The sequence below is a fragment of the Erithacus rubecula genome (assembly GCF_903797595.1).
Source record: "Erithacus rubecula genome assembly, chromosome: Z".
In the NCBI taxonomy this organism is placed as follows: domain Eukaryota; kingdom Metazoa; phylum Chordata; class Aves; order Passeriformes; family Muscicapidae; genus Erithacus; species Erithacus rubecula.
The window spans coordinates 16,137,284-16,150,027 of NC_136661.1; the positions used below are offsets into that span (position 1 = coordinate 16,137,284).

The following is a 12,744-nucleotide window of genomic DNA, read 5'->3' on the forward strand; positions in this document are numbered from 1 at the left end:
AAAAGGTATATGGATAGATGCAGGTAAACACCAAGGGAAAGCCTTGATGGTACTAAAATTATTAGATTAAATAATTAAGGGTATAATTCAAACAAAGTAGTATTGCAGCCAGGAGGAAGAACTTAATAAGGTATACATATATAGTATGTAAGCATATAATACATATTACAGAATAACCTGAGTTGGAAGGGACACACAGGTATCTCAAAGTCCAATTCCTGACTGTGCACAGGTCACTCCAAGAGTCACACCATGTGCCTGAGAGCATTGTCCAAACACTTCTTGAACTCTTGTCAGGCTTGGTGCTGTGACCACTGCCCTGGGGAGCTGTTTCAGTGCCCAAAAGCCTTCTGGGTGAAGAACCTTTTCCTGATATCCAAGCTAAATCTCACCTGACACAACTCCAGACCATTCCCTTGGGTCCTGTCACTGGTCACTCAGACCAGAGATCAGTCCCTGTCCCTCCTCTTCCCCTCACAACTTGTAACTGCAAGGTGGTCTCCCCTCAGTCTCCTCCAGGCTGTACAGGCCAAATGACCTCAGCTACTCTCATGGCTTCCCCTCAAAGCCCTTCTCAATTGTTTTTACCCTCCTTTGGATGCTAATAGTTTAATAATTTTATTATACTGTGGCACCCAAACTGCCCCCAGCACTGGAGGTGAGGCTGCCCCAGCTCAGAGCACAGCAGGACAATCCCCTCCCTTGCCTGGCTGCTGATGCTGTCCCTGATGCCCCCAGGACACTCTTGGCCCTCCTGGCTGCCAGGGCACTGCTGGTTCATGTTCAACTTGCCATGGACCAGAGCCCAGGGCCCTTTCCATGGCACAGCTCTCCAGCCTCTCATTCCCCAGTCTGTCTGTACATCCAGAGCTGCCCCATCCCAGCTGCAGAATCTGGCACCAGCCCTTGTTGAATTTCACACAGCTGATGACTGCCCATCTCTCTAATCTGTCGAGGTCTCTCTGTAGGGCCTGCCTCCCTCTGAGGGAGTCAACAGCCCCTTCTAGATTTGTATCACCTTAGTGCCCCTTCCAGTCCTGAGTCTGAGTCATTATGAAGCTGTTGAAGAGCACAGGGCTGAGGATGGAGCCTGGGGAACCCCAATAGTGACAGGTCCCCCATCTGATACCTCCCCATTCACTGTAACCCTTTGTGCCCAGCCCATGAGCCAGTTCTCACCCACCACAGGATATGTTGATATTCAGCTCTGGGCAGGACATTATATATAATATCTACTCAAATATATACAAACTGTACATAAAGTATGAATACTTGAATGTAATTGATATACTTGTAAATTGCCATTCTAAGTCAGATTTCTCTCTTGAAATGAAACATTTTTTGGAAGAAAGAAACATAGTATCTATGAAAATAGAGAAATTGAATTGAGCTTCCAGTTTTTAAGTAGCCAGATACTGCTTTTGGAGCTCAAAAAGCTGATACAAGGATCCATGTGTAAACCTCCAAGTTTCAGAAAATGGCATTTGCATTTACATTTACTTTGGTTCTGTCAAATTACCCAGAAGGTACCAGCATTTGCCTGAACACTTTCTATCATGAAAGAACTGTCAATATTGATTACTTTTCTCTTTTCTTTCATTACAGCTCCTGTGAAGAATCTTAGAACATTACCCAAACATGACAAGTTGTGGGTAGGGTGGACTGCTCCAAACAGTTATGTTCTTAGATATGTGATTGAATGGTGTCTGGTGTCCAGCAGCTCAGACTGCATCATAGAATGGCAGATTGCCCCAGGAGATGTTCAAGGTGTTGAATTAAAAGGTATTTAGCTCATAAATCTACATATACTTCATAGGACACTCTAAAAACCTGCTTAGTATTCTGAAGATGAGAAACATCTTCACAGTGATTAGAATTTTACAGTAGACAGGTTTAATGCTGAGAGTTTCAATTAGTTTATTGTGAGTGTATGGAAGTATTTGTATATTTTTGTCAAATACACAACTGTATCTGATCTTGAATTTTGAAATTTCTGTGATGTAAGAACAAGGGGTTTATCTTCATTTTGGTTTTAGTATTGTCATTCTTGGAAACCATTAAAATAGTGAAAAGCTGAGTTCTTTCAAATTCTTTGATTACTCAATTCAAATAGTAAAACTTAATCAGCTTTATTGTTCTTTTGATATTATGATCAGTATCTGAAATCAGTAATTTAGGGAGTTGATGCTACAGACAAAGGCTTTCTATTTAAAATAAATCAGTAAAAACCCCCTAACTTCTCTGAAGTCTTCTTATTAAATTTTACATTTGAATGTGAACCATTATATTGTCTGCTTAGTTAATATTTTGTAGCAGTATTGTTCCTTTAGTTAATATTTCGGAGCAATGTATCAATGAGCTCTAGAAAATACTCAGCTGCATTAGGTGTAAGGTAGGCACATTGTTAAACAGTGAATACTCAGAAGCCTGTAAATGAGAAGGACTGTCTGTGAATCAACATCTTTTAAATTACTTTTATTAGGTATAAAGCCTTTCAAGTGTTACTTGATAACTGTCTACCCTCTGTATGCTGATGGTCAAGGAAGTGGACAGTCTGTGAAGGCTTATCTTAAACAGGATCGTAAGTATAAAATCATTGCCTTGAAGCACATACACTGACCCTTTTTGGCAAAAAATAATGAAACCTTTGTTTTAATGTGGCCTGTATAATGGAAGGTTGTTTAGTATTTGGGGGTCAGGTGCCATCATTCATCTTTTCCCTTCTGTTGTCATCCATTCTTCTTTTTTATGGTATTTGGAAATTAGATGGCTGGCTATGGCTGCTTCTTTGTTTTTCCAACTTTTATCAGATGATTAGACATGAATTTATCATTTTAGTGATATATTTATAATAGTTATATTTAAATGCTGATGGATTTTAAGTTTCAAGTGTGAAATCAAGACTTACTTCCTGCAAAGTGCTGATTTTTCTTTTCATATCTGTTCCGGAATATTTTTTTAAAAACGTTTTTATAGTTTGTGTTGTTTGAAAACAGTGCTTTCCAGATGAGTTAGTCAAACTATTCCATTGAAGTTTTTATGCTGTAACAGTTCAGTGATTGTTAATATGCTGCTTCTGTGAATGCAAGGTTGCCAATCAGAAACTAATCTTCACCTCTCATTACAGGTCCTTCAAAAGGGCCTACTGTTCAGACCAAAAAAGTAGGAAAAGCTGAAGCTGTTTTGACATGGAACCATCTCACAGTTGAGGAACAAAATGGATTTATCCGAAACTACACCATACTTTATAAAACTATTGATGGAAATGAAACAGGTACCAGAAAACAGAAGTGTTTTGTGGCATTGAAGTGTTTCATCTGTCTCCTTCCTAATATTTGTTCCTGAAAAAATACACAGAATCAATTATAGCTGACAGTCTGTTCTGAGAACATAAAGCTGGTGTCTGAGCCGTAATTCTCCACACAGAACAGAAAGTCCATTGTAAAGAATTCAGAACATTCAGTCTGTATATAGCAGGGTACTGAGTTTCATTTCTGAAAGCTGATTTGTGAGTATTGTGCTCCCATATTGCTATCTAAATACAGAATGACATGATGGTGTATCAAGATGATAGCAGACCATTCAAGATACAAAAGGAGTTGACTGCATTTAACTATGATAAAAACCTTAATAAAAAGAAGTGAGGAGGAGTCTTAATCCTCCTGGAGCTGTAGATTAATACAGTACTGATGTAGATCATATTGTTTGAGGTGCATCTTAGTTCTCAGTAGTGTGTATGACCTGCAGGCATACTACAGGAAGCTGGCAGTATCAAAACTTTAATTTTTAGATTTCCTTAAATTGGAAGGGGCAGGTACTTATGCATACCTGTGTCTTACTATTCTTTACCTTGTTTTTTTCCTAGTCAGTACTAGCAGTACCTCATTAGCACTATATATTTGGCTTACAAGAGAGCCTCAATTACACTACTATGTTATAGTTTAGCTTGTAGGTGTAATCTAGAGAAAAAAGAATCTCACAGGAAATGAAATACAGAAGAGACTAAATTCAGACACCTAAACAGAAACGAATAAATATCAGCATTTCTTGTAGTTATTGACTGTTGTATTTTTTTGTCTGCTATGGGTTCCATTAAAACTGCCTTCCACATCTGAAATCTTGATGTCTTAAAGTTGCTGTTTTTATGGAGATGTAATTTGTTTGTAGTTTGTAGAAAACTAGTATAAATTTCTTCTTCTCTTTAGTTGTGACAGTGGATCCTTCCAAGACAGAGTATACCCTTTCTTCTCTAGCCAGTGACACACTGTATACTGTGCGGATGATGGCATCCACAGATAATGGAAGCAGAACTGGTCCTGATTTCACATTTACTACACAAAAATTTGGTAAGGCAGAGTGGCACAATGGGTAGAAGTAGGAATTAATGTTACAACATTACAGCGGGGCTCTGTGAAAGATGTTAGAAGTGAAATGTGATTTTATTTTAAAGTTTCAGTTACAGTCAGTTTGCAATGTTCTTAATACCTGGGTGACTTGTATAGTGCTCTTCCACTAAGAGGTAGTTGAGTCAGGATTTTCTGGTTATATAGAGTACAAGATATCCTCTGCAAACCTAATGAATTGCACTTTTTATATTATTAAGCATGCTGTTTTGTATGTCCTTTATGTATACTTGAATTTATAACATTTTGCCCTGACCTTTCATGAGTCATTAGGATTTACCAAGTGCCCTTGTCTGTCTTGGTGTCCAGTGGCACCTACCTCTAGTCAAAGTCTTTGTTTAATCCTGATAAAATGTGCTGAAGAAGCTGTAGAGATGAGTTCTTGTATCTTGATTTGCTGAGGTAGGTACCAGTCAGCATATGTCATTCTCAGAGTCCTTCCAAGTACTTTCATGTAACTATGAAAGTTTTCTACAGATCTTTACAGAGACTCATTTTGAATAGTTATATTTATTGTATGTTCAGCTTTAGAGTGCTTCTTATATGTAGGAATAAAAGCAACATTACTAACTTAATTTAATTGTGGAAGACACTTAATTTAGTGGAAGCCTTCTTTCTGTATATAGTGTTCTCTTCCTTAAGCATTCTCCAAGGTTTACTTAAGAATGTATTACATTGCAAGGAATGCATAACAATAATACAGACTTTGGTGTTTGCAGGCAGAGATGTTCATGTACAGAATAAACTGATGGATAAGTAGTGACTTTGTTTACTTTACTTATTTGACCATGACTGTATTATGACAGCCACTGGGGCACTGAAACACCTGGGCAGCAGGTAAATTGACAAAGATGTTACTGTTAAACCTGCCCAAACTACAAAATTGTTTGCTCTGCCAGTGTTACAGCTTCTAGGTCAACCCATGTTTTTTGTTGATGCAAGGCACTGATTGTCAGTTCAGAGCTTTTCATGTTTTCACCAGGAGGCACTTTTCATATAGTGAAAAGGTTCTTCTGAATATGAGGATTTGAGACTGAGCATTGAGGTATTTCAGTTTCAGGTTCTCCCTAACATTCTGGAAATATGTACGGCTGTTAAGAAACTGAGTTCCTTAAATGCCAAAGTGGGCTGTAACTGCTTCTTTTCACCTCCTTCAGGAAAAGGAGAAATTGAAGCCATAGTTGTACCTGTGTGTCTAGCATTCCTGTTGATTGTGCTCCTTGGAGTTCTGTTTTGCTTTAACAAACGTGACCTGTAAGTATAAATGAACTTTTCTTCTTGTATTTCTGAGCATAACAGAAACAGCAGAAATTATTTGTGCCAACCCAATTAAGAATTCTTCAGTTAGAGCAGAAAAAAAAAGTTAGAATGTGCATATATTGATTAGTGTTAAAAACTTCTGTGTTTTCCTTGAGAAAGCAGGGCCTCTTCTGACACTACACATGTACTAAATGTTCTGTGATCCAATACTGCAAGAAAATTAATGCTTTTCTTGCTGGACATAGTTAGGATTAGCTTTGTTATGTTTTGATCATTATATATTTCTTAGTCATCCTGTGAATGGAATTATAGTCCCTAGATTGTGAAGCATGGAAAATCTGTTGTATTTGGGGTATTTAATTGCAACATTAACAAATGTTAATCTTTATTGGAAAAAAAAAAAATTAGAACATCATTATCTCCAGTTACTCTCTTCCTGTTTACTGACTGCTGGGAAGCAACCTGCCTCCTCCTGCTCCCCCACCCCAAAGCTCTTGTCTGTGGCTTTAACCAAGATGTCATTGCTGCAGTGTTTCCCCTGGCAAGGCATAGCACCTCTCCTATGTCCCCTATCTTTTCTTTCTAATTAAGGACACATTTTATTCCCTTTTCCTTTTGACCTCCCTGCTGCTTCTAAAATTAATTCTTAATGGACATAGATGAAAAGCCCATCTTGAGTTGTTCTTCAGAGTTCTCCTACAGAGGATCTGTTGTGGGAGCCTGTTCATAAAGAGCAAGATAGGCTGGTTTGGTTTGGGGTGATGTATCAACAGAAGCTTCTGGTTTTAAGTAATGGGAGATTCTTGAGAGTTAAAAGAAGTTTTTCTTCCAAATATTTTATTTTCAATTGTTAAGTTAGCTTAGATTTTGACCTTTGGTATTCATAGTTATATTAAAAATAAGCAGGATGGTGTTTTCATACCAGCGTGCACCATAAACTACCTAAGTAATAGCTCTGTACTTTCTAGAGTGCTAAAATTTGAAAATCTTACTTAACATTTGTTGTTTTGTGTTACGTTGATAGCTGCATCTAATACATGGAGAAGTTCAGTACAGTGCTGTGTTTTGCTAAGTAGAACAGCCTCATACCAAGATGAAAAGTAACCCAGAAAGCATTCTTATTTGGAATGCAAAATTTGTTTGTAAGGTAATGGTGTCCTGGATTCTGCTGTAGTTGCTATGAACAGGGAATTTGGAGAGTGCATCTTGTGACTTCATTCCATTTTTAATCCTTTACAGAATTAAAAAACATATCTGGCCTATTGTACCTGATCCATCCAAGAGTAACATTGCTCAGTGGTCTCCTCAAGTTCCAGCTAAGGTAAAACCTTTCTGCATCCTGCCTCTTCCTAGTCTGTTTCAGATAAACTAACCAGTGGGAGTAGTATGTCTTCTAGCACACATGGATTTTAAGAAAAAACCTGAATATTAAGTTTCACTGACATTGTGATACAATATGATTAGAAGACTTTATTGCATCTGTAGATTCAGCATTAGATTTACATGGCTCTTAGCACAAATTCAGAGTCTTGCATGGGCTTTAAAGTTGAGTTAGATTCAGTTTACTAGTTGGAAGGGGCAAGTACTGATTTCTTTGCTCATTCATGGGAAATTAATATCAAGGAAACAATTCGCAATTACCATTCTTAAAACTTTGAAATAACTTATTTGCATAGTTCAGTCATGAATGAGAGAGACTATAACAGTTCCTCATGAATGAGAAGATGGCAGCAAAATTTATGCTACATGTGAGGTGAATGACCAGGCAAATTCTGTTCAACAAATTGTGGCTAATTTCTGTGGTGATGTATTCTGATGTTGAGTACATTACTTGAAGTAATGTATGGTTCTCAGTATAGAATGTTCCTGTGCTGCAAAGCAAATGCTTCTATGTTAACCACTCTTATGAAAAATTAAATTGAGAGCAAAGACTTGCTCACACATCCATTACAATTTTAGAATGGCCACATAATTTAGATTCTGTATTGGAAACAAAGCTGGATCCTTCGTTTTTTAACACACACTTTGGAGATTTTGCCAGACTTAGTAAAGAGAACATTTATGTGAAAAAATTCAAAGGCATGATGAATAAAAATTCATATATTTATGAGGCTTTTGAATTTTAATATAACCTTCCTCTTAGGCAACATGCATTTCTTTCTTTCAGCATAACTTTAATTCCAAAGATCAGATGTACCCAGAAGGCAGCTTTACAGATGTAAGTGTTGTAGAAATAGAAGCTGACGACAAGAAGTCTTTTTCAGAGCAAGATCTAAAACCCTTTGACTTGCTTAAAAAGGAAAAAAGTACTTCAGAAGGGCACAGCAGTGGTATTGGAGGATCCTCGTGCATGTCTTCTCCTAGGCAAAGTGTCTCTGACAGCGATGAAGGTGAAACGACACAGAACACTTCAAGCACTGTGCAGTATTCAACTGTAGTGCTTAATGGCTACAGAGACCAGACACCTGTACAAGTCTTTTCAAGGTCTGAGTCAACTCAGCCACTGCTAGATTCAGAAGAGAGACCAGAGGATCATGCTGGAGGAGCTGACAGTCCAGCACAGAGGCAGCAGTATTTCAGACAAAATGGTGGTCAGGATGAAATCAACACAGACAGGCCATGCTTTGAAAGAACAAAGCAGATTACTCATGCTAATGAGGGAGATCTTGTTGGATTTGTTCAGCTGCAGATCTCAGGTCAGAGTTCACAGCCATTGGGCCTTGGGATGGAAAAAAATACCCAGGAAGCTGCTCTATCAAATGTTTTACAGACCTATACTGAAGGACAAACTGTGAGACCTGAAACAGTGGAAGAAAACCCACTGTCAGTTGATGAAATGCCTAAAAGTTACCTCCCACAGACTGTGAGACAAGGGGGCTATATGCCTCAGTGAGAAAAAAGACTGGCTCTGTTTAGGCCTTCATTTAGTGCCTGTTCACATCTTCCCCTGTGTTTCTGATAAAGTAAGCTAGGTATTTTTATCATACTGCAGATTGAAAAACTGAAAATGAGCAAAGAGTAATTTCACAAAATACAATAAGGACTGTTTTTGTGGAAAATTTCCAGTCCAGACCTACTGGAGATTTACTTTTATGCACTACATAAAACTTTACATCTGGAGAGCTGAACGAGCCTTTGTGCTACATTGGGTGTTTTGTCTCTTCATAGCAGAATTTCACATGACTGAAAGGGTCAAGTTTTAAATATTCACATCAGCTAGTAGACCTCCCAGAAGAAACACTGATGTGTGGCAGTGTACAAGCCTAAAAAGCCAGCTCTAGTTGCACAGTGCAGCTTTGTGCAACAGTGAGACTGAAGCTCAGTAGTCTGACATGGAAGAATACTTGTGTGATATGCTTTTCAATAACTTAATTGATTTACTGAATTTTGACTTGGCCCAGTGCCTCAATTTTCAGCTTACCAGACCTGCAAATAATGTTCATCCTTGTTTAAAAACCATAAAAGTTAAATATAACTTGCTATGGTGTACAAATAGGAAAACACCAATATGGCTTGAATCTGAATGCTACTATAGTAATTGGTACTTTACCTACATTTAGATATATGTACACATGAACTATGGAGTAATTTGGCCTACAAAATGTGCCTTGCAACTTGACACACAGCAATTCATTCTCAGATAACAACACAGATCAGCAGTTATTAAAAGGCTTTGTACCCCAATCATTGTTTCTATATAAGTTTTATTATATAAAACTTCTGTGTTCATACATGTCTTTGTTTAGTACACTTTGCTGTGTACAGCTCAAGTAACAATCTGTAAGCTTTTACCATTTTTCTGAGTGCTCAAGAGAAAGGAAATAAGACCTTTCTCCTGACAGACTGCAGGTATTAGTGTGCTGTAACCTCACTGCTAATACTGCAGGACATCCCTGAAACTGAAAACAGCCAGAGCATTGTCACTGATGCTCTTGGAACTAAAACCAAAAACTGTACTCTGAATTTGAACTTTGCTGGTAGTGCATATCTATTAGTGATCATGAGCCACAAAACATACTTAAGTGGTTGTTTAAATTCCTTATTTTTGTCTTAATGTCTCACTTTTTCCCTGCTCATACATTTTTTGAGGAAGCTACATTTCTTAGAGACTTCCTCTACCACTGTTTAAACAAAAAATAAATTACATGACAATAAACCCCTTCTCTGGTGATGACCGGAAATTTTATGGCACTCTTAAAGATTTTTTTTTTAATTAATTTTAAATCTAATATAGGCTAGTCAGCTTTCTAATTGACACTAATAAAATTGTATTTCAAAACACTAAATGCTGTTTTGTGAGACTAAAACAAGTGTTTTATTTCTCCTTCAGCAAAATAACTATGTATTTAAGACCACCTGAAACCTTTTGTGCTGTGACCTCTGGTACTGCTGTTCTGCAGAGCACTTGCTAAAAGCCCTTGAAAGGCCTGTGTCAGTATCATTTCATCTTCCCTTGTCTGCCAGCTTGCATGGAAGGATGGGTATACATGTAGATGTCCACATGTGTTTTTTGATTTTGTTATGAAAAAATTAAGTGCAAGAGTAAATTTGTAAGATTATCTCTTAAAGTTTGGAATATTTAAAACAGATAAAGAATGCAGAATCTTTAACATTTCAGTATTCCACAATTCCTTTCTTCTGACAGTATTTTTCTGTATGTAGGCACATTATTTTTTTTTTTAATTAAAAGGTTATGTTGCAGCTTACTATAATTACAGCTTTCTTCAGACCAGTCCTTTTCCTTTTCACCCTCCTGCACCTCAGCACCTTCAACCTCCCTCCCAGAGGACAAAGGCATAATGAAAACTGCTGTTACGAGGCAGCGAAGACCATCTTTCATTTTTCAGAAGTTGAAGAAGCATTCCTTTTTCAGAACACATTCCTCTTGGAAAAAATAGCAATTACTTTACTGGGGGCTGAGTTATCTTCTCTATGCAAACTTCACAGTGACTACTGTGAAGAAACCACAAGTAAAAGGGAAAGTCTCTGTTGAGCAGTGTGCATGCTTATTAGAACTTATTAGAATGCAGCCACATGCATTTCATCCATTCTCATCTCTGAAATGTTGTAGGCCATAATCTAGCTATGTAGTTTTCCTGGTTTAGGGCAAATTTGGGAGGAAACTTCTGAAGGGGGGGGTCTCTCTGGAAAGCAGACTCAAGTGGCCCCACCCCCTACTGGTTCAGGAAAATATTTCTTTGGAGGAAAGTGGAAAAAACAGTTTACTTAACAGGCAAAGTACTTACAAACTTTAAAAAAAAGAATTATATTAAACAAGGAAACTTCTTGCTGTTCTGCAGAGATGGCAGATTCAGAGAGTCCTTGTCTTGGGGGGCAGCTCTCAGTCCCTGCTGCTGGAAAATGGCACATCCCCCTCCCCATGGGCCACAGGGGTGAGCGCCCGGTGTTCTCTGGGTGATCAGCTGCAAGAAACTGATCAGCCCCAAGAAAAAGAAAAGCCACAGTCTGGGGAACTTCTCTCCTCAGCTAGCTAACAGCTAACTGAAAGCCAGGGAGAGTCTCCTGCTGTCTGCTGCAGCACGGTGAGAGGGGAATGCAGGGAGCCAGCCCAGTCTCTGCAAACAAACTGCAGCTTCTTGTCCCCCTTCACACTCAGAACCTGCCCAAAGAACTTAATATCCAGCATGAGCAGAACAGACAGCTGGGGATACAAGCATCATAAAGTCTAGGACAGTAGTCTAAACAGTGCTGCAAATGTCTGGATGTTTTCAAACCTATGATTTTTTTTAATTATGTTTTTGTGGTTTAGTAATACTAATTTTGATAGCATATGTTATTTGAGGGAGAATGTCATACTTGCCTTTCTGTAAAGGAAAGGCATTTTCTTCTCAGTTGCTGTTAACCATGTACCATTCAAGACTTAACTGATGTTAAACAGCAGGAAGAGATTCTGGTTTTTAAAGTCTGTGCTGTCAGGCATTCTGGCCTGTAATTTCTGGCATTTTTCATTGTTGTTTCTGGACCAGTATTAAACTCAAGGAGTTGAGTGGGTCCTAGAGAAAGTTTTGGCTGGCTCGTAGTGACAGTTTTGAGATGCATTTATCTAGGGCAAAAATACTGAAGACTAAGCAGGAGCTCCTGGTGGGTGAACAGCTTGTAAAAGCCACAATGCATATAAATAACAGGTTTACAGCTAGTTCATAAACATACATGCCAAATATATTGTGTAGTGTTCAGAGTTTAACAAGATTTTGTACTTCGGACTGCAAAAATCTAATTGTATCAAACAGTTGCATACAGGTTTTAGGAGTATCTGCAGTGTAATTATAGCAATCTACTGAAATTTTCTGAGCTTGGCCCTAAGATAGTAATTAAAGAAAAAGTTTTTTCCCTCCTCCACTCCCCCCCTGCCTTCACCAATGGCTGTTGGTGCATATAACAAAATTAAGGCATTATTAAAATCACATTTCAGTATCGACACTTTCATGTCCATCTTGATTTCCTGGACTGGAATTTTTCAGGTACAGGTGGAAGAATAGTTGTAAGGACTGTTAATTTGGAGGTGGGGAAGGCAGGCTAGTAGAAATATATTAGCATATTTGAAAAATCTCTTAAACACAGACTGGTTAATGCTCCTCTCTTTACAAGAGAACTAAATATATTACCTTTGTAGTAGTATTGTGGTGGTTCTGTTAGACCAGGAGGTGATTGATACTGTTTTCTGGAGCGTGTTGGCTCACTTCAAGGGCAGATCATCTAGGATATCTTCTCCTGCTATAGCAAAAGTCTTGGGATTGTTTCATACCTGCTAAATTAAGCTTACTGTTACACCTTAATATGGCTGTACAAGCACAGCAGAGGAAAACTCGTTTTAAACTTTGTTCTGGAGAGTTTATGACAAGTATGTGCTTGTCTGGTACAGAAGCCTAGCAAAAACTGGAAAAAACCTTGGCCGTGGGAGGGTGAGGGAGTGTGCATGTGCCATTCTTGGGCTCTGGAGAAGGCCTGTCATTTGGGTGGGAGCTTCAGCTTTGTAAATCATGAGCTTTGTCAGGTGGTTAATATTCCCAGTATGTGGGGATCACATAAATTAAGTAATTCTTTAATTAGAGTCGGGTCT

The 12,744-nt window shown here is 38.3% G+C and overlaps 1 protein-coding gene across 2 annotated transcripts in view; it reads left to right on the plus strand.

The window, feature by feature from the left end:
- IL6ST (interleukin 6 cytokine family signal transducer) overlaps positions 1-11,595 on the plus strand; it is a 29,611-nt gene extending 18,016 nt beyond the window's left edge. For both annotated transcript variants that reach the window (XM_079330578.1, XM_079330579.1), the window contains exons 10-16: positions 1,606-1,782; positions 2,483-2,581; positions 3,128-3,274; positions 4,206-4,346; positions 5,561-5,657; positions 6,903-6,984; positions 7,831-11,595. In XM_079330578.1, the coding sequence (XP_079186704.1) occupies positions 1,606-1,782; positions 2,483-2,581; positions 3,128-3,274; positions 4,206-4,346; positions 5,561-5,657; positions 6,903-6,984; positions 7,831-8,556 (1,469 nt within the window). In that variant the 3' untranslated portion in view covers positions 8,557-11,595. The remainder of the gene's footprint in view (positions 1-1,605; positions 1,783-2,482; positions 2,582-3,127; positions 3,275-4,205; positions 4,347-5,560; positions 5,658-6,902; positions 6,985-7,830) is intronic.
- The last annotated feature ends 1,149 nt before the right edge of the window (positions 11,596-12,744 follow it).